The sequence below is a fragment of the Stegodyphus dumicola genome, chromosome 6 (genome assembly GCF_044657685.1).
Source record: "Stegodyphus dumicola isolate Sdum_Otavi_A_Nest chromosome 6, ASM4465768v1".
Lineage (NCBI taxonomy): Eukaryota > Metazoa > Arthropoda > Arachnida > Araneae > Eresidae > Stegodyphus > Stegodyphus dumicola.
In genome coordinates this window covers 90,702,078-90,722,663 of record NC_140773.1, presented here as the reverse complement: position 1 = coordinate 90,722,663, position 20,586 = coordinate 90,702,078, and the positions used below count along the sequence as shown (strand labels likewise).

The following is a 20,586-nucleotide window of genomic DNA, read 5'->3' as shown; positions in this document are numbered from 1 at the left end:
TGCACTTAACGACCGAGACCAGCGACGTCTGCGTAGAGTTGACAATGTTTCACAGACAAGCAACACTGCGTCATATAACTGCAGAAATCAATGCGGGACGTACGAGGGACGTGTCCGATAGGACAGTGCGGCGAAATTTGTCTTCCTTGGGCTATGCCAGCAGAAGACCGACTCGAGTGCCTTTACTGAAAGCACGACATCGCCTGCAGCAACTCTCATGGGCTCGTGAGCATATAGGTTGGTCCCTAAACGAATGGAAAACCGTGGCTTGGTCAGATGAGTCACGATTTCAGTTAGTAAGAGCTGATGGAAGGGTTCGAGTGTGGCGCAGACCCCACGAAGCCATGGACCCAAGTTGTCAACAATCAACAAGGCACTGTTCAAGCTGGTGGTGGTTCCATAATGGTCTGGGCTGTTTTTACATTGCATGGACTTGGTCCTCTGGTGCAACTTAACCGATCATTGACTGGAAATGGATACCTTCAGCCATTTAAGCCATTTATGAACTTCACGTACTCAAACAACGATGGGATTTTTATGGATGACAATGCGCCATGTCACCGGGCCACAACTGTTCGCGATTGGTTAGAAGAACATACTGGACAATTCCAGCGAACGATCTGGCTACCTAGATCGCCCGACATGAATCCCATTGAACATTCATGGGACATCATCGAGAGGTCAGTTCGTGCCCAAAACCCTGCACCGTCAACAGTTTCACAATTACGGACGTCTATAGAGACAGCATGGCTCAATATTCCTGCAGAGGACTTCCAATGCCTTGTTGAGTCCATGCCACATGAAGTTGCTGCACTTCGCTGGGCAAAAGGAGGACCAACAAAATATTAGGAGGTATTCCATGACTTTTGTCACTTCAGTGTATGTGTAAGGCTTATGCTTTAATTAACCATTCATTAATTTTTAATTAATCATAAATTACAATCAATTTTATTACATTCTTTAAAATGCATATATATATTCAACTGAATAATTAAAAATATGTTTTGTAAATTATATGCACATTTAATTAGAAATTTTCATTTAACTCCTCATGCAAAATATATCACTAAATCTACTAATATATGATTGAAGCAAGTATTTTAAATCACTACTAATCATAGAAAACATCAAAATCCATAAATCATATACCTTTATTCTGGACTTGATTTCCACAGGGAAATAAAATTTAAAAAAATTAGATAACCAAGACTAATACAAAAAACTACTAAAAAATACTTATAATTTATTTATAAATTATGAACGCAAAGATTTATATGCTTAAGTTCTGATTTTGATATATATATATATATTTTTAAATACAACAAATTTCTTTATTTGCCTGCATATACGTATATTTTTTCCAATCAAAACTGCTTCAAGAGTTTTAAGACCTAAATTTGGTCGAAATTCAGTCTGATTTTTTTTTTTTTTAAATTCTTTTACAAGCTGCATTTAAATGAGGTATTATTAAAACAGCAAGCATTACAGTAGGCAACACTTTGTATTTAATACACCCAATCATATCTTTTAATTTGGCAATTTCTTCTCATGCTATATCAATATGCAAATCTACAATTTCTTTCAAATCATCTATTTGACACATAGAAAACTCAATTTCTGCCTCATTAAGATATTTTTCTTCAATAATGAATGGGAGTATATTCATCAAGAAAAGAGCAGATGAAAATGAAAACTTCAGTTCTCAAGTTTTAGAATCAGCATGTTTTAGAAATGGATCACTTAGTGGAAATTTATCTATTATATATGAACACACAGTTACAAAAAAAGCTTGCACAGAATTGAAAAATAATTTCACTTCACTTTCATTTAACTCAGCATTTTTTAAATATAATCTTGTTTCTGCACCAATTACTAAATTTTCACTTCTGAAATGAAATAGATGTTACAGTAACATCTTCATTTTCTTTAGATATTACTGATGGTTTTACAAATCAGACAAATAAACTCATTAAAATTTCAACAAGTTCTCTTCTCAATTTATGAAAGTAAGGAGCTTGTTGCACATTAATATTTATTGTTATAAGCAAAGTATTTATCAAAAATAATGAGTAAGGTGGTACGTGATTGAAACATTTTTTTAAAAAAAATCTTTTGCAATCTCTTTCCTTCATTCTTACTGTATCTGGTTGATCACCAAAAAGAATTAATCACAGCATCCCACTGTTCCAAAATCTTTGTTATAGAATCAAAAAGAGACAACTATCTTGTACTGCAGTATTTAAAAATTTTATGAGATTTTGCGTTCTGTCCCAAAAATTTTTAAGCAGCTTTGAAGCTGTGCTTTCGTTTCCAACATTTCTCCAAATAAATATATACAGTTGTACCTCAACATAAGAGTTTAATTTGTTCCGTAACCATGCTCGTATATCAAAGCAATTTTCCCCATTGAAATGCCATTAATCCGTTCCAGCTCCCAAAACATCACCTCGGTTGTTTTTGTCAAGTGTTTTTGAATAAGAAAATGCATTTACAAGAAGAAACATAAATAACAAATACATATTCTATAAAAATATAATTAAAAGAAAAAGTGAAGTGCTTACGGAAGCGCTTAATTTTTGTCACAGGTCTTTGTTTTTCCCTCACACTTTGCTCATTTTTACCTGCAGATCGTTTAAAAAACTGTCCAAGGAGATTTGTTTCTTCCTCTGTTTCAGGATACTGCGGAAATGAGTTAGGCAAGTTTCATTGAAAAACTCCGATGAAGGACCAGTTGCAACTTTTTCGGGGTGACTTTTATCCATGAACTCTACAACTTTCTCCCACATTCCCAAGAACTCCTTTATATCTCTTGTAGGGATAACCTCCTCCATCTCTGGCTCTTCTTCAAAACTAATTTTTCGTTGAACCACCATATGCTGCTGCGAAGGTAGATCATGTAAACTCATCGGTTGTCAGCTCTTGAGACTGTTCCTCGACGAGTTCGTTCACATCTCTCTCATCCACCTCCAGACTCATGGATTTTCCAGAGAAACAAGTCTAGTCTGAGGTGGGAGAAACTGTTAGATGCTGCACACGACACCAACATGCGGGCGCATGTTGCAGTCATGTGCAGTGTGTGATTCCTTGTATTTCAAATCTTGCTCTCATCTCAAAGCAAAATATCGCTCGGACAGCGGCATCTCAAAACACTCGTATATTAGGGCCCTCGTATATCGAGGTACCACTGTATATCTATTAATAACATTTCGATTTCTGAACAAATAAATTTTTCAGTAGCTTTTTTTGCAGCTGTATGCAAGAAGTGGCATGTACAAACCTCGGATGATTATATTTGGATGATGCAACACCTTTAAATTTTACCATCATATTACTAGCATTATCTGAAGAAAATTATAAGCAAATTTTCCATTCTAAACCTTTGCTTTTAAAGTTTTAATTTATACAATTAAAAATACCTTCTCCAGTATTGTTCGTGCATTCTAAAATAGAAATCAATGAAGTAATTATCACTTCCTTTCTTTGCTACAATATGCTATAATCAAAGGGTTGTTATCATTACTTCCATCAATACTTAGAGAAAATGATGTATTGCATACTGATTTTATAATATCGGCAACAGTACTTTCTGCAAGAGTTTTTACAATAGCAGCAGTTTTGATATGGCTGCAACTAAATATTTTTTCTGTGGCAGAAAACAGAAACATTGCTTTGAAAAGCTGTTTGGAATAATCTGAAACTGAAATTGGTAGATTATGTTCAATTAAAAATCAAACAAAATAGCATTCACTTTTAAAGCATCTGTTTTATCATCTTTTATGAAGAAATTCATTATTTCTTTAGTTTTACAGTGCCAAGTTCTTTTATGCTTTTGAGAAAAAACATGCCGCTTACTGACATGCCCTTTCTTCCATGCACAACTGAGAAGTTTTTGTTGCATACACTGTAATGAGCGATTTGATGCATGAAAATTCTGAAAATAATTTTTATGCTTGCTATTTTCAATTTACCTTGAAGATGGTATGAATTTTCCAAGCAAAAATCTATTTTACAAAGAAAAAGAATTTGTGAAAATCGGCATAATATGCAATTATATACTGGAAAAGAAATCATTTCCTTCAGGCACCAAGTCAGCTGTGATAACATATTTGAAGCATTGCAGCATTGCTGAAATGTGGCTAGCAGGAAGATTCTGTATAAAAATGGATTTTTCAGTTAAACAAAACTGTATTAAATGAAATAATAAATAGAATTTTACAATTTATTTAATTAAATACCTAATTCCTTCTATATTATACATTAAAACAGAAAAAACTGCAGTTTAGCAGTTTCATTTTCACACATTTGCCAAAGTTCACAACAAATCACATTTTCCTAAACTGCGTCAACACTATTTTCTCTTATCAAAACTGCTACGGAAGGCAAATACCCAAATTAAAACTAAATCTGAACACCCATTTGGTATAAACATTCTGGTAAGTAAACAACAAAAGATTTTTAAAAAAGTAAAAAAAAAAAAAAAAAAAAAAAAATACTGAGGAAAACCTGCATTGATCGAGGTTGTATATGTTTTAAAGGGAAGCATTATTGATATACATTATGAACATTTGGGAAAACAGTTCAAGGATTACACTAACATGAAAATGCATCATGATTTTGTTCTAGTAAAAATAAATTTAGGAGAGGGTACAGTTTATACAGAAAAGTTTTACAGTTTATATAGTTTTACAGTTTATACAGAAAAAAACAATATTCAGTTTTATGAAAATTTTATAAAGGAATCTGCATTCGTTTACACTTTATAGAAAACAACACTTACAACTTTTTTCACGACGAATACGACCATCAAATAGTGTCCTTTCTTTAAAACTCATTGCTTCTTCAAAAACACGTTTTGGCTTCTTTGATTCTTTAGATAGAATTTTGCATTTGAACACTGTAGGGCTATATCATAATAAAGAAAAAAAAAAAGTTATTTAAATCAGCACTGTTCATAACATATCATATTACACATATTTAACAGTACATATTAAAACTAGTATGATAGTATTTTAAAAATAAAACAATTCAATTCTAACAACAAGAAATGCATATTGCTATAAATATATTCTTAAGCATAATGAAAATATTTTCCATTATTCATAATTTTATGAGCTTGCAATCAATTTCTCGATTCAGTTACTCATAAAAAAAGAAAAATCCTTATTGTAAACTTCTATATGATTTATAATGATTATAATATGCTTATTTTAAAAGAAATGAAATTCTTGATAAACCAGAGACAACTGGAATGACTGAACTGAAACTTTTATACTGGAATGAATTTTTATAAAGATGCTAATTATGTTATGAGGAAAAGCTTCCCTTTGGTGAAGAAAAATTTTTTTTAGTGTTGATAACAAAAGATAATGCTTCCCTTTAAAACATATATAACCTCCTTTTTGTGTGCGTGCATTGAAATTAACAACAATTATCAAAATCCATGTTTTCAGTTTATCAACAGCATTCCTAAATATGGCACAATGAAAAATAACTGTATTTAAATTCTGAAATATCTGAAAGTAAACCCCTTTCAACAGAAGTTTCCATTTCAATTCTTAAGGTAATTTTATGACTAGACAATAATTTTTCAATAAATATAAAATTCTTAATTAATGCATTTCTTTAACTAATATTACTTGTAATATTGTATCATTCACAAGGATGGAATAGATAATATACAATTTGGTTACATACTATTTGGATATTCATTCCTAGAACTACTTACTCATATTTGTTTTAAAATCAGGCCAAATATATATGCACTAAAATGTACATACATTAAATGTTAGTAATGTATATACTTACATTAAATGTTTCCCCCTCCCCCAGTAAATATAATGGGAAATTTATAATGCAAAGTGAATGATTACTTTAGAAAACCAACAAAGATAAAAACAGAACTGACAGCAACTTAGAGAGATGGAGATAAAATATGTAAGAGTGGTTGGACATTTATTAGAAAACAGTCAGTAAATACTGACAAAAATTAACTGTAACTATAAAATGAATACACTGCACTGCTTTTTCATACATTAATTTTATTATCTTACACATAGAAAAACAGCTAAAAAAATTAACTAACAATAGATAAGGTTTTAAAATATAATGGATACAAAAATATTCATAAAGTATATGAATCATATTCAAGACAGACTGAAAAAAAGCACTTTATATTTGATGACAGATAAAATTTATATGAAGCTTTTAATTTAAAAAAAATCTGAAAGAGTTCAGGTTTCACAATCACCAAAAAGGTTTCTTACAAAGTTTTATGTAGCTGATCATCAATAAAGATGGTCCAGACAAAATAGCAAAAAAATTTTATAGGATGAATCTACATTCAGACTAATAAGGGGAAATTACATATCTTTGTACATTTGAAAAGTGAAAAAAGTAATGTAATTTTATAAAAATATTTAATGTGTTTAATTAGATATATTCTGAATTAAAGAATTTTTATTTTAAATCAATCACATTAAAAAATAAAAAAATACTTTTAACCCTTTTGCACCAACTGTCACACATACATGCCAGCAAAAAACGCACTCATTTCCCAGCTGGCAGACTGGCATGCCAGAGCATTTTCCATTCAGTCCCAGCTATCACACATTTGTACCAGTGTCCTAGAACATTTTAAAGACCACTAGACCATGTCCTGTGTCCATTAATTTTGAAATGAATATAATTTTAGGATTCTGACCTTCAGTTTGACTATATTCTGTGTAATGTTGGTGTCAGCTGTTATGGGGGAGAAGCATAATGCAAACAACCAGAACTCATCTTTTTAACTCGCCACATGATTTGTGTTTATGATATCCCTTCGAATTCTTTTTTTTTTTTTTTTTGCTTCTATATAGGGTTCTTTAGGGTTACTATGTGGTGTTTGATTATAATTTGCCTTGCTTGTATTGCTCATATTTCACATACTTCCCTTTTATTTCAAAAATCCTTGACGTCAGTTTATTATGGCGAGCAAGCCTTATTTATTAGAGGAAGGATAGATTCACATGATAAGCGAGCCAAACAGTGACATGAATGAAAGTGATGATTTAATTTCTGAACATGACATAGACATGACATTTCTAGTGATTCTCACATGGACATTTTTTCAGAGACTGAGCTCATTGAGTGTCTGTCTTCCAGTTAATATGAAAGATTTTGTTAAGATTATTCAATCTTGCAAACAGTCTTTCTTATATTTTTTTATTAATTTAAAAGTTTATTAATGTATTTTATCAATTAAAACTGGGATAATTTGAATAGTGCTTCTGTAAATTATTTCTCAAACTAAGCAATTTTTTTTACAGATTTTCATGTAAAATAAAGAGAAAAGTTTATTAAATGCTAATTTAAACATATATAATAGCTTAAGTAATAATCCAAAACAGTACCCTATGACATTAGGATGCAGTCCCCCCTTAAGTTAGGCTTAGTGAACGTAAAATTTCTGGCCTGTGGGATGATTCCTCTCGACTCTGACCCGTCCAGAGGGAACATCTTAAACAAAGGCACACTGTCTCAAAAGGGTTAAATAACAAACAGATTAAATATGAAAGATAAATATCTTGTATTTTGCTGAATGACAGCAGACTTGAATGAAAAATGAAGCAACGCATTTACAGTGGATGACATTTAAAGAGAACCAACACAATTCTAAAAATTCCCATACAAGAATATCCCCCCCCCAATGGCTGTATGCATGTTGTTAAGCACTGGTCCAGAACGGCAGAATTGACAGTTGTTTAGACATATCATCACTGAGAATACTTCAGAGGATGCACAATTGGGTGTGGGCTAACTTTACACCCACAAAAAGGGAGAAGAGAACAACTACAAACATCCATACTTTCTCTAGGATTCAAACTTGGGCTCTAAAATATGGCACTAACTAACAATGATACCGGATGTTACAGAACCATAACAGCATCACTAAAAACCACATCAAACAGGATGGCTACAAAGTATTGTGAGCAGATGCACTATTGGTTCATAGTATGAATCATTTTCAAATTGTTTCATATGAAGGACCATTAATATCATTGAGCTGTTATGTGAAAGAATAGATCTATGTTTCATTGCTAGTAATAATTTGTTTCATAAAAAAAACTTACCCTGAGGAAGCATCTCCTTGCTACATATATCTGTTGGTTTATGGGAAAAAATTCAATATTTTTCTAAACAACTTGAGCAGCATTGCATACAAGACCAAATGATATTCAAAATTTCCCAACAAGATCTAAATGATACAGGAACCTGCTCTATAATACCTCTAGTTGTCAGGGGTGTATCCTAAATTTCCACAAACAACATGCTTCTTAATGCCAAATTCAAAATATATATTAATATGCTATCAGGAATTAACATTATATGTATGTCAAAGCTGGCTGCATCATTTGCACATTAACTTTGTTGAATATTGCATACCATATAAAATAATGAAATGCACATGATAAAAGTTTAAAATTTGCATGTTTTATGGATTAAAGTGGATATCATTACAACAGAATTTTAAAATTAGTTACAATTGCTAAACAGCTTATCACATTCAATTTTGTTTAGTTTACGAACACTGCATTATGACACATGTTCATATATAATATATTAGTTCATATTAACCAAGTGTTGATTTACCTTAGTGGTGAAAAGCATATTTCATTCATATTTTACTGATCATTTCAGAAGGGAGAATAAAGAGGAATCAATTCAAATATTTTGTAGTAGGGAGTAGTACTAAGTTTATTTAACAAATAATTAAAGTTCAGTATTTTCTAAATTTTAAAAATTAAACTTTTGGGAAAATTAAATTTGAGGAAGAAAATTTCATTTCTTTAGAAAGTTAGGGAACTGTAACAATCAGACTTAGGATATTTCTGTTTAATGTAATTTTACAATACATTCAAACTTCAAATTTTTCATAATAAATTCTCTTAGGGAAGGATACATTTTACAATTACGTGCTGGCTATGTTTTGTAATTGGAACAAACTAAAAAAAAAAAAAAAAAAAAAAAAAAAAAAAAAAAAAAAAAAAATCACTGTTTTGCTTTTATGGTATTCATAAACCTTTGGACTAGAATTCATATCATTCTGAACAGTAGGAAATATCCACAGTGAAGTCCAATTATTTTTCCTCCTCTTATTTAGATTTACCAGTTTTATGTAATTTTACCTCATTGTGGAATGAATGGATTAATCAAAATCACCAAGTGGCAGATTTTATTTTTAAAAATTTTATTATTTTTAATACTACACATTTATAAAGCTTTGCAGGTACTTCATTTTCTGATTTAAGAGAAGATATCTTTTATATCTCTCACGTGCGGAAAGCTCTAAACTTATCCTAATATAACAGTGAAATTTTTTGTATTTAAAGTTAGACACTAATAGCACAATGAAGTTACTAACTTTTCTGTCACAATTAAATGACTGAAAAGATCCCCCCCCCCAAAAAAATGTTTTTTAACATCATAAGCTACTAAATGGCTAATATTTTTGCATAATGTAATTTGAAAATTCCTTCTGCTGCTGTTTTTATATTTACTGCACATGCCTGTTAGAGAACAAGTATATCACCCTTAATATATTTATTTCAGAGAAATTAAAAAGCTAAATATTTCTTGAATTATGCCATTTATGAGTCTCTCACTTTTGTTTTCAGCCATGCTTCACGTTTTTAGAAAAGATACTTAGTTCTCTAAATAGATCACACTATTATATGGAACTCAAAAGCCCAAAAATAAGGATAAGCCATTCTTAAAATTAGATATATAGTAAAACAAAAACCTCAGAGCAGAAAAATTGTCTCTAACATACAAGAAATAATAATAAATTATGATAAATTCAAAGGCTTTCTCTTCTTGAATCTTAACATGACAACATGCAATTTACCCACTTTCACACAATTACAGAGGGAAGGAGATGAAGAAAGAAAGACCCATGTAAAATGTTTCATTAACCTGATGCTATACTTTGTCAACATGCACAGTCCAGGGCATTTTCTTAATGCCCAGCACACAACTTTTAAAAAAAAAATTTCAATTCTAAAATTAATGATTCAGTGCCTAACGACAGATTAAAAGCAGTTAATAAGGATTTTCTACATGAGTGAGAAAACAAAATTCTTTTTTTCAAAATTTTAAATTTATAGGCATGTGCTGCATGCATATTATGAACAGAGATTGGGGCCTCTGCTAACTGTTTAACAAAAGTCTCTAAATACCAAGATCTCCGATCTGAACAATTTGTTGCATATTAGTTACAATGGATGGTCTATCATAAGTATAGTTCATCCTTGATGCATTCTCTGCCTTGGTTAAATATCTTATACCACTAAAAAAAGGTCCTGTTTTCGATAAAGTGTTGTTAAAGGCTTTTCACAACATTTCAAATAATTTTGCAGCAAAAATTTCATTACAAAAATAAATAACATTTAATGCATGTTCTTCGCTGAATTATACTTTTAATTTTGGCAAATTGGCAAAATAATATTTTTCATTCATTAAAAACAAAGTTATTTCCAAACAAGCAAAGAAGAAAGAATATCGCATGTTAACAGATGTGGACGAAACAACTGCTGAAAAAATTTTGCAAGTTATTTCTTGCATAAACATATTTTAAAAAGAAATCATTGCCAATATTTTTTACTCATTAATCCAACATCAAATGTAGAATTACTGATTAAACCTTGTGCAGTTTGCAGAATTAGGAAAGCATTATTGCACAGATTAATGTAAGCAAAATAGATGGTTTATATTAAAAAAATAGTTTAGGAATAAAAAACTGACATTCAACATATTTTTATATGGATTTTAGTTACTGCATGCCTTTTTACTAGTATAATTTTATTATTAATGTTATCACATGTTCCATAAACAGTGCATCAAAATGCCTTATATTAAAACATATTTTAAAGTGTTATAATACAGCATTTAATTTTTGCAAAATAATTACATTCAATGACATAAATAGTTTATAATATTGCAATATTCAGAACAGAAGATGTTTAACTAAGCTGCTTTTTAAAACGAATATGCTTTCTTAGTTATACATTTGACTACATATACCGCTCTAAATACAAATGAAAATATTTACTATTCTAAACAAAATGTCTTACAGAGAATATTTAGAAATAAAGTACTCCTTTCCAAAGAAAAGAAAATTAAAACATTTTCAATACAGTTTTAGAAGACTTTCTTGACAGTGCAAATACACTGTGGTTCAAATATAACCAGAGCTGATTTTTTTTTTTAAATTTATTTCCCAAAGCCTTTATTGTGAATAAAACAGTTAAATATGTCACCCTTTAACATAATCCCCTCTAGAATCAACAGAAAGTCCCTCTAACACATTTCCCTCTAGAGTCAACAGAGTCCCTCTAACACACTTCCCCCTAGTTGTCAAATTCTGGAAGCATTTTCATGCCCTTTTCACAGACGTATTTCAGTTGGCTGTGAAACCACTCCTGAACACTGATGGTGTAGCCATCATTATCTACCAACTGCATGCCTTCCAAGTATGATTTAAGCCAGGGACCTGGAGTTGGAATACTGGACCCACATTTCGTAGCTGGCCACTATAGGCTTAAAAAAATGCATCCCCTTCATCTTACACCATCATAGGAAAGAAACGACTGTTCACATATGCATCACTTGTTCTTGTCTGTCAGCTTATGTGAAATCCACAAGGCATACACCTAGTACAGTGCAATGTTTTTTGACAATGGTTTCTACACTATCATCCATGAGTGAGTGAGAGAAAGATTATTGGCACAGAACCAAAGATGATTATAATGCGCCAAACACGAGATAGGATGTTCTAATTTGAAGAAATCAAACAAATCCAGAGGATGAAGTAATGTAAAAAAAAAGGTAAAAGCACACAAGTGGTAAATGCACACAATAAAATACAATCCACAATCTTCAAAACAGATTACATTAGATAATAAAATCCAGTCTCTTTTAAATAATAAAATAAATTACAACTGACTTCTCTTCTGATTAAATGGTCGAGAGGTAAGTCACAGCTATTAAAATATTTCTGACGAAGATTATTAAAACTTGAACACTCAATTAAAATACACTATCATCAGTAACTGAAAGCATTGATACAAGGTTTTTTTTATAGTGATGTGCCTATTCTCATGAATAACTACATTCACACAGTCAGTGTTTGCCAAATCAATAGATGTTCACAGAGCTCTCTTGTATCTCCATGAAGCACTTGCACCACTTAATTCACATTGGTTCTAGAAAAACACTCTTCTACATATTATGCTTGGATTTTTGCCAAAATTCAGATAATGGGAATCTCACAAAAGAAAAATTTGATCATGATGCTATGTTCTGTCTACCAAGCCTAACAATGCCTTAGGCATTGTTAGCTCATCATTCTTACAATTTCCAGACAAGAGTGAGCAAGTTCTAAGCTGCATAGAAGGTATGGTGGGGAAAGCAGCTGTACTCACTCAAAAAACTGTGCATGGGTATACTGATTTGTAACAGCAACAATCCTGGTCATATTTGAATCTCCTTGTAAATCACAGCTTCATAAAAGGAAATACTCTATGTTCCTATCCTTATTGCAAATTGTTCAGTTTCACGCCTATCCAATTAATTTCCACCTTTTTGTTGCCCTGCATTGGCAACACGCTTTTGAGATTTGTTGTTCATAGAATACGGTCACTAAAAGCGTAGCTGACTTGTAATGATTGTAAATCTTATTTTAATGCTTATCTGTATTGCTGAGTTATTACTAAATGTTTACGTATAATGTTTTATTACTAAATGTATTCAGTTTGGTTTAAATAGACCGAGAGTGATTGAATTTATCAAGTATATTTAAAATCGAAACTACGTCATCCATTTCAGCACCATTCTAACACAGGAACGTAAACACAAATATTTATTTGATTATTAAATGCACAAAAAAAGCATATTGTCATTTTTTAAAAGTCATATACAGTTAAAAAAAACAGACATAAAAATGCTTCTATAATTAAATAGAATGTATAATGCAATTATACAAATGATCAATATTAATGATCAAACAACCAAATTACACAAAAGTTTAATATTCACTCCTGTGAAAGGAAAAATATATTCACACATGTATAAATTGTAAAATACAACAGTGTAATTTAAGTTTAAAATATGAACATTTTAAAACAGTAAAAATACGAAAAATAATTTAATTACCCATGAACTGCAACTGTATCCTCATCACCTGGATTTTCTGTACTTTTTTCAAGCCCACTTTCTTCGTAATTTTCTACTGCATGAAAAAAATTACTGTTGTTAAATTTTTTGTCATGGATAAATGAATATAATTTTCTTGACTCTTTAATTTATAATGAGATGCATCAACACATAATAAAAATAAAAGAATGGCATAAAACTTAATAAAAACTAAAACAGCTACCATATTTTGATGTAATGAATGATTTTTACACATTTAAAATTTTAGGCTGCTTGGGGAGAGAAGGCATACAATTATTATTCCAATTTAAATTAGAAACTTAGTAACATTCTATATGCAATTAATAAATTATTTATAACAATTGCCTTTGTATTAAGACATTCATGAAACAGATCATAATTTGAAATACAAAATGTCCTTATATTCCACCTCAGAATGAAAAAGAAGTTTCACAAAGTTTCAGCATTTTAAAACAGGTGAAATTCAACCTATATTCAAAAAAATTCTCATGAGCTTCAAAATAAAATCTAAAAGGGATCTCTAATCATTAGCTGAAAGCTGTTCTATGCCACCTCATAATTTAATACATTGAAATAAAATACACTGACTTTACAAAAGGAAAATTTTAACCTCAGTTTAGTATGGATTCCAAAAGACTAAATTTAATATAATTTGAAAGAAAATCTGAGATTTTATCTACCAGAAGAATTAAAGGGTAACTGGAGAATTCCTACTTTTATTAATGTTAAATATGTTAATACATTGTTAGATACAATGTTAAATACATTGGTCAAAGCAGAAATCTCTCATAGCAAGGTTTCACTTTTGCACGATAAGAAAATTGCAGAAACCTTCATACAGCATGGCAACATGCCTTCACGCTAGCAAATTAATAAACATGCATAAACCTTCTTATAACACTTTATGAATGTACAGTACGCAGGAAAAAAAAGGGAGGCATTTCTATATCTCCCGTTCTACAGGGCCAATTGACAAAATTCAAATTGCGTTTTTAATGTCTCAAAAGCGTGACTTAGGATATATATTAGATTTATACATAGCACTATTCTAACATAGGTATTTTGACACAAAATAAGGACTTTTTGTGAGCATACCAATTTTTTTATATATTTCGATTCTACAACTCAAATTATGCCAGACTACCAAGTTTTGTAAAAATTGTACGAGTAGTTTTTAAAAAATTAGCTCTCAAAATTTTAGCTCCTCAATGTTAATTGAGTTTGGCATATATTTATTAATCTCTCTTTTTTATTAAACTTTTTTTATTCTTCCTTTCACATTTCGAAACTTAGGTTCATTCCAAATAAAATTCAGCCATTTTTTGAGTTTTATTTTTAAAATTTCTATTTTTAAATAATTTTTATAAATTTTTTGAAAAAGAATTTGAATTATAACCTATAAAATTTTTACCATCATCTTAAAGTAGGTGTAGTTCTAAGCATATCTGCAAAAAATTAGAGTTTTTTATTCAAAATTCTGTAAGATATACAATAATTTACCTATTTTTGCGTATTGAAATTTGGCATCTTTTTTTTTGAGCAATAATAACACCAAATGTGGTTTATGGATTTTTGTTACAGTTAATTGCCACAGCTATTTTTAACTTTAAATTTCAAATAAATTTTTACAGAATTAATTATATGAATTTTTCCCCTCAGTGATGCACAATAAATATTTATTAATACTTTATGAAAAGCTATTTTTTAAAAAAAATTCTTTCTGACTTCCTTTTTTTCTTTTCATTTTTTCTTTCTTTTTTTTAAAATTTTATTTGTAAGAGTAAATTTTTACCTTCACCGTGTTATCGTCTGCTACTTTACTTTGCATTTAAATTGAATTGTCTAAAATCAAGAAAGGCCGTTTGATGTTTATTTTCACAATGTTCTTAAGCAAATGGGACATTGAAAGTTTGGGTCATGTCCCAGTTTTAAAAAATATACCAGGTGGCCATAATTAAACTGACAGTGCTCACAGTGTTCTGTAGCGCGATCTATTTGCGAGAATGACGCCACATTTTGTAGGAAGATTAAACTAGATGGGGGACGAAGGATTCCGTGAAAAAACAAATTAGTTCCAAAAGTCACCGCTAGGGGGATATTTGGCGCTGTGTAATAGAAAATAGAGTGTTAACAAATGCAAATTAATATGGAATAAAATTACCTTTTATTATCCACATTTGGCAACACTTTTAAAAAAGCCTAAAATCTACATACACACCAATAAAGTCTCGTGATCTGCAATATCACGTATGCTGAGTAGTAGAAGAAGTTCTTTATTCAAATTTCACGTTACATCCATTCACACAGTGCCAGCTGCTTGGGTTTTAAAAGGCAATGTATTACGTTTCAAATCAATTGGATTGAAAGTTTATGGGCAATGTCTCCTTCTTTAGTCGAGCATGCGTTACTGGTCAGATTCTTTTAACTCAACCAGTGCAATGTGTCAGCCGCTCTTCGTGCTTTTAGAACGCACAAAAAAATGCGTAAAGGTAACGGTCCTGTGTCAGTTAATGGGCTAAAAGCAATGGTTGCGATGTTTGAGAAAACAGGTTCTCTGAAGGTTCAGTCAGGCAGAGGACGAAAACCTGTACCACAGGATACAATCGAAGCAGTTGCCACGGCGATTGTATACAGAGGACCACCTCTAGCGCTCGTGGAGTAGCTCGGAATATGGATATGCCTTACAGTATGGTATGGAAAATCTTACGAAAGATTATCAACTTCTATCTGTACAAGATCAGTCGTGTACAGGAGTTACTGTACCCTGACCATCATAAGTGATTGACTTTTGCTCTCACCTTTCTTGCCAGAATGGAGGTGGATGATGCTTGGCCGTGGAAAATCTTATGGGGAGACAAGGCCCACTTTTACCTGAATGGAACTGTGAATACCCAGAACTTCCGAATTTGGGATGATGAATCACCATGCAGTCACAGCGATTCCCTTACATTCACCAAAGGTAACTGTTTGGAGTGGGTTCACAGCGGAATTTATCGCAAGTCCAATTCTTCTATGAGAACATTACCCCGACAGGACCAGAAACCTGTTCTGTTACCGGAGAGAAAAATCGCCACATGTTGAAGAGCTTTGTCATTCCGGCATTTCATCAAAGCCAATGCCTGGGGGAAATCATTTTCATGCAAGATGGAGCCCCTCCACATGTTGCTGTATGGGTGCAACAGATGCTATGACAGAAATTCACAACAGAAAGAGACATTAGCCGCTACTTTCCAACTGCATGGCCACCTCGGTCACCTGATCTTACCCCATGTGACTTCTGGCTATGGGGTTACCTTAAGTCCAAGGTCTATCAAGGAGTGGTCCAGGACCTGTTTACGTTGAAGGATAACATATCTGGGACTGTATGGGAGATTCCTGCAGACATGTTACTTTCTGCTGTTGTGCATACTGTGCACAGAATGCAATATGTGGTCCACAATAACGGCAGCTACATTGAACCTCATTTGAATGCAAAAAAAAAAAAGGCAATTTCCGTATTGATTTGCATTTGTTAACACTATATTTTCTATTACACAGAGCCAAATATTCCCCTAGCGGTGACTTTTGGAACTAATTTGTTTTTTCAGAATCCTTCGTCCCCCATCTTGGTTAATCTTCCTACAAAATGAGGCGTCATTCTCGCAAATAGATCGCGCTACAGAACACTGTGAGCACTGTCAGTTTAATTATGGCCACCCGTTATATAATTTTTATATAAATCCACTTAAATAATGTTTTAAGTAGTAATTTTCTCTCATGTTGTAGATTATATAAAAAACATATCCTTTAAAATAGAAATTATTAGGTTTAAAAACTCTAAATAAAACGATTTAGATTGTTTGCATCGATATAAAAATCGGGCCACTCCGTGGTACAGGATAAGCACTGCTGGAGTGGTTTATTTCTTCCTCATTAAAAAAAAAAAAATCTTTTAATTCAAATATTTATTCTTTGGACTTTGCTTTAAAACTTTATTTACAGTTAAAATGTCTAGAAAATGAAAAGCTATCTTCAGCTGAAACACATTTGATGCAACAAATGTTTTTTAAAAAAAATGACAAGAATGCAAAATTTATGGAAGTGTAACAATCAAAAAATCTTAATTTTCTTGGGTCAACTGAAAACAAATGTAGAAGTAAAGAAGAAAATTAGTGGTGGTGGTGGTGGGGGGGGGAAGTTGGATTTCAAGGCAGTTGGGTGAAAGAGAAAACACTTGCATGTGCACATCAGAAAATAGCAGCAATTGAGTTAGTACTAACGGAAAAAACAAAAACGATATCATTGTAGATTAAAGTGAACAGCAACTGGTTTTCGACTATACGTTTGTATAAATTTAAATTAATTACATTATAGAACATCATATAATCATAAACAGAGAATCCCATGATTTCCTAGTCAAAATATTTGAATATTCAGGAATCCAGTGATGTATGTGGATGTCACCTAAAGACGTTTTTCATCTTGATGAAACTAGTCTTTCCTTTCATCTCATGCCTTAAAATGCTTAGCCTCTAAAGACTGATAAAGGCTCAGACCAAGTACTGAGGAAATGGATTGAATTGGATTATTAAGTTACAGCAAAGCAATATATGCAAGTCCTCCTAAGTTAAAATGTCGGTTATATATCTTTCTCATTTATATATCTTTTCTGAACGGAACATTGAAAGGCGTGTTAACTGTACTTTACTGTATTTTCTCTTTTAATGTATTCAGTTTTCAGATGCATCGTAGTCCGAGACACAAAGTATCCTTTCGAAAGAAAAGCAATTCAAATAAATAAAATAAAATCCTGAAAATTTTATATTAATAAATATATTTAAAATGCTCAATTCAAATGAAAAAATAGTAAATTTAAAGAGATGATGCAACACAAACAATTAAAATAAAAGTCTAAGAATTTAAAAATTGCCTAAAATAATAACTGTTAACAAAAAAAAAAAAAAAAAAAAAAAAAATAATAATTATAAAGAAAACTATTTGAAAAATATAAACGATGCACCTTATATTTAAACTACGTGGTTCGAAATGGTAAATAGAAATTTTTAAAACAGTTATTCGAAAGAAACCATGCAACTTAAACAATTAAAATGAAATTCGAAAAAGAAAAAAAAATATTTAAAATAATAACATAAAAATATAGTATAAAGAACATTATTTCAAAGAAAGAACATTGTGATTGTTTTTCTTCTCATGGAACAGGAAAATAGGTTGCCATATATTAAGAGGTTCGCCAAGTGAACTCTTCTTGGCGCAACTGAAAAAAGTCCCAACATAAATTTGTGAATTTCTCTGTAAATTTTGCACCAAATTTTACAAAATTTCATATTTCGGCATAATTTGTGTTGTAGAATCAAAATATGTAAAAAAAATTGGCATGTTATTTCAGAAAAAGTCCGATTTTGTGTCCAAATACCTATGTTAGAATGGTGCTATATATAAATCCAATATATATCCTAAATCGCGCTTTCGAGACATAGAAAACGCAATTTGAATTTTGTCAATCGGCCCAGTAGAACTGGAGATATAGAACTGTCCCCCACTTTTTTTTTGCGCACTGTACATATTTCAAAAACATGATTTTTATTCTAAACCTTTACAAAATTAAGTTGCATTTTATGCTGTTGTGAGAGTACACAATAACAACTATTCACTTAAACAACAAAAATATAATAAATTCCAGGAACACCCACATTCTCTCACAGTGAAATTCTTCTCTAAGTCATGCAGTATGTATCTTGTGTTAAAATCCTTCAGTTGGAAGATTACATGAATCATACAATTGTGATTTTGGAAGGATATTTAAAACATTTTTGAATATGTATTACTAGTTACCTTTCTCATTTCTAGAAATAATTACTGTAAAATTATATTTCAGTCCCAAACTATCTCTGAAAGTAAGAAAACAACTTATTTCTTTGAAAATGAAAATACAAATTTTTAATCATTTGTTAAAAGGAGAAATGGTATTGTGTTGTTGCAAAAATTCTTAATTTAAATGATGCAACAGTGAGAACCATTAAAAGTACTTTGTTTTTAAGTTTTTGGCATGCATCCCTCTATTTCATATCGCTTGTTAATCTCTCATATAACATGGTTATTTATGCATGTAAAAATTAAGATCGAAGAAAAGTAAACTAAAGTCAGAAAGACATGACATATAATCCACAAAATGCCTAATAAGGAATTTTGAAGTACACAGATTATTGGAATTTTATTGTATAAATGGCCCAAAACTTAGGGAAGTCTCTGTTATAGACGTATCTAATGTCAAAACAGAATAAGAATGGCAACAGACATTACAAATTTATACGAAAAAGGCTTAATATCATATAAAAGCATGTCAATAAAGTAACACTTCATTGATCACAGCCAGCCTTTAAGCTTTTGTATGTTGATATTCTGCTTTGTTAAAAAAATGTTTTGCTGAAAATCTACATAATGCATTTTATTTCCCATGACATAAAACTGAATTACAGAAGTTTCTGATGTGATCTACAAAAGTGTAAATATCTTACAGATAATTCAGAAGCCTTTTTCTCAAACTGGATGAGTGTGTAACAAATGTTAATAGGGGGGGGGGAGGGATACTATTTTATCATTACTTAAATAATCTTCAGTATGCAGTTTAAAACAAAAAGCATCTACAAATATTTTGAACTATTCCAGACTTTTGTTGCTTTGAAAAAAATCTGATGTATACACCACGACTTCCTTGTATGGAATATTAAATTATATGCATCTTTTCTTGCATTTCGTTTAAACTTATTGGATTGAATTAAACCTACTTCTCTGACAGCGCATAAACCACAATAGAATAAATGCATTCTTTAAAATTTACTTTATTTGTTTACCATAGCGACACTCTGGCGCTAGGTTCACTTAACAGTATTATATTTCGTTCATATTATAATTCAGAATGCATAAAATTTATATCATTTAAAGAATTATCTAATCGTTGCCACATGTTCTATTCAAATACTATAATAAAGCTAGAATGATGTATAAAAGAAATTAAGCAAACAAAACAAAAAAGAAACAATTTTTTTAGACGATTGAGTATTTCTCATTTAATTAATTCAGTTCTCACTTCACGACAAGGAAAAAATGCATGAAACCTCAAAGTATCTGTATTAAAAATTACGAAGTAAATCTTAAACACTTATTTCCTCAAAAAAATTCCAGAAAGGATTAAGCATTGTCTTTGTTGTTTCTCTAGATTGGCAACAGATCCACTACTCTGCTGTTTCAAATGTAAACAAGCAATGGCCGCCATCAGAAAAATTATTAGGCTTAGCGGCACTTGAACAACGTTAAAATTGTTGATAATTGTAAAAATATTGCATACAGATTTACTAAAGGCATAAAAGCCTCAAC

The 20,586-nt window shown here is 31.0% G+C and overlaps 1 protein-coding gene across 4 annotated transcripts in view; it reads right to left on the bottom strand.

The window, feature by feature from the left end:
- Positions 1-20,586, bottom strand: part of LOC118197681 (uncharacterized) — a 47,722-nt gene that overhangs the window by 8,311 nt on the left and 18,825 nt on the right. For 3 of the 4 annotated variants that reach the window (XM_035369216.2, XM_035369213.2, XM_035369217.2), the window contains exons 4-5: positions 13,192-13,267; positions 4,778-4,902 (exon numbers count right to left, since the gene is read on the bottom strand). In XM_035369216.2, coding sequence (XP_035225107.1) covers positions 4,778-4,902; positions 13,192-13,267 — 201 coding nt within the window. The remainder of the gene's footprint in view (positions 1-4,777; positions 4,903-13,191; positions 13,268-20,586) is intronic. The other variant, XM_035369214.2, reaches the window with a different exon arrangement.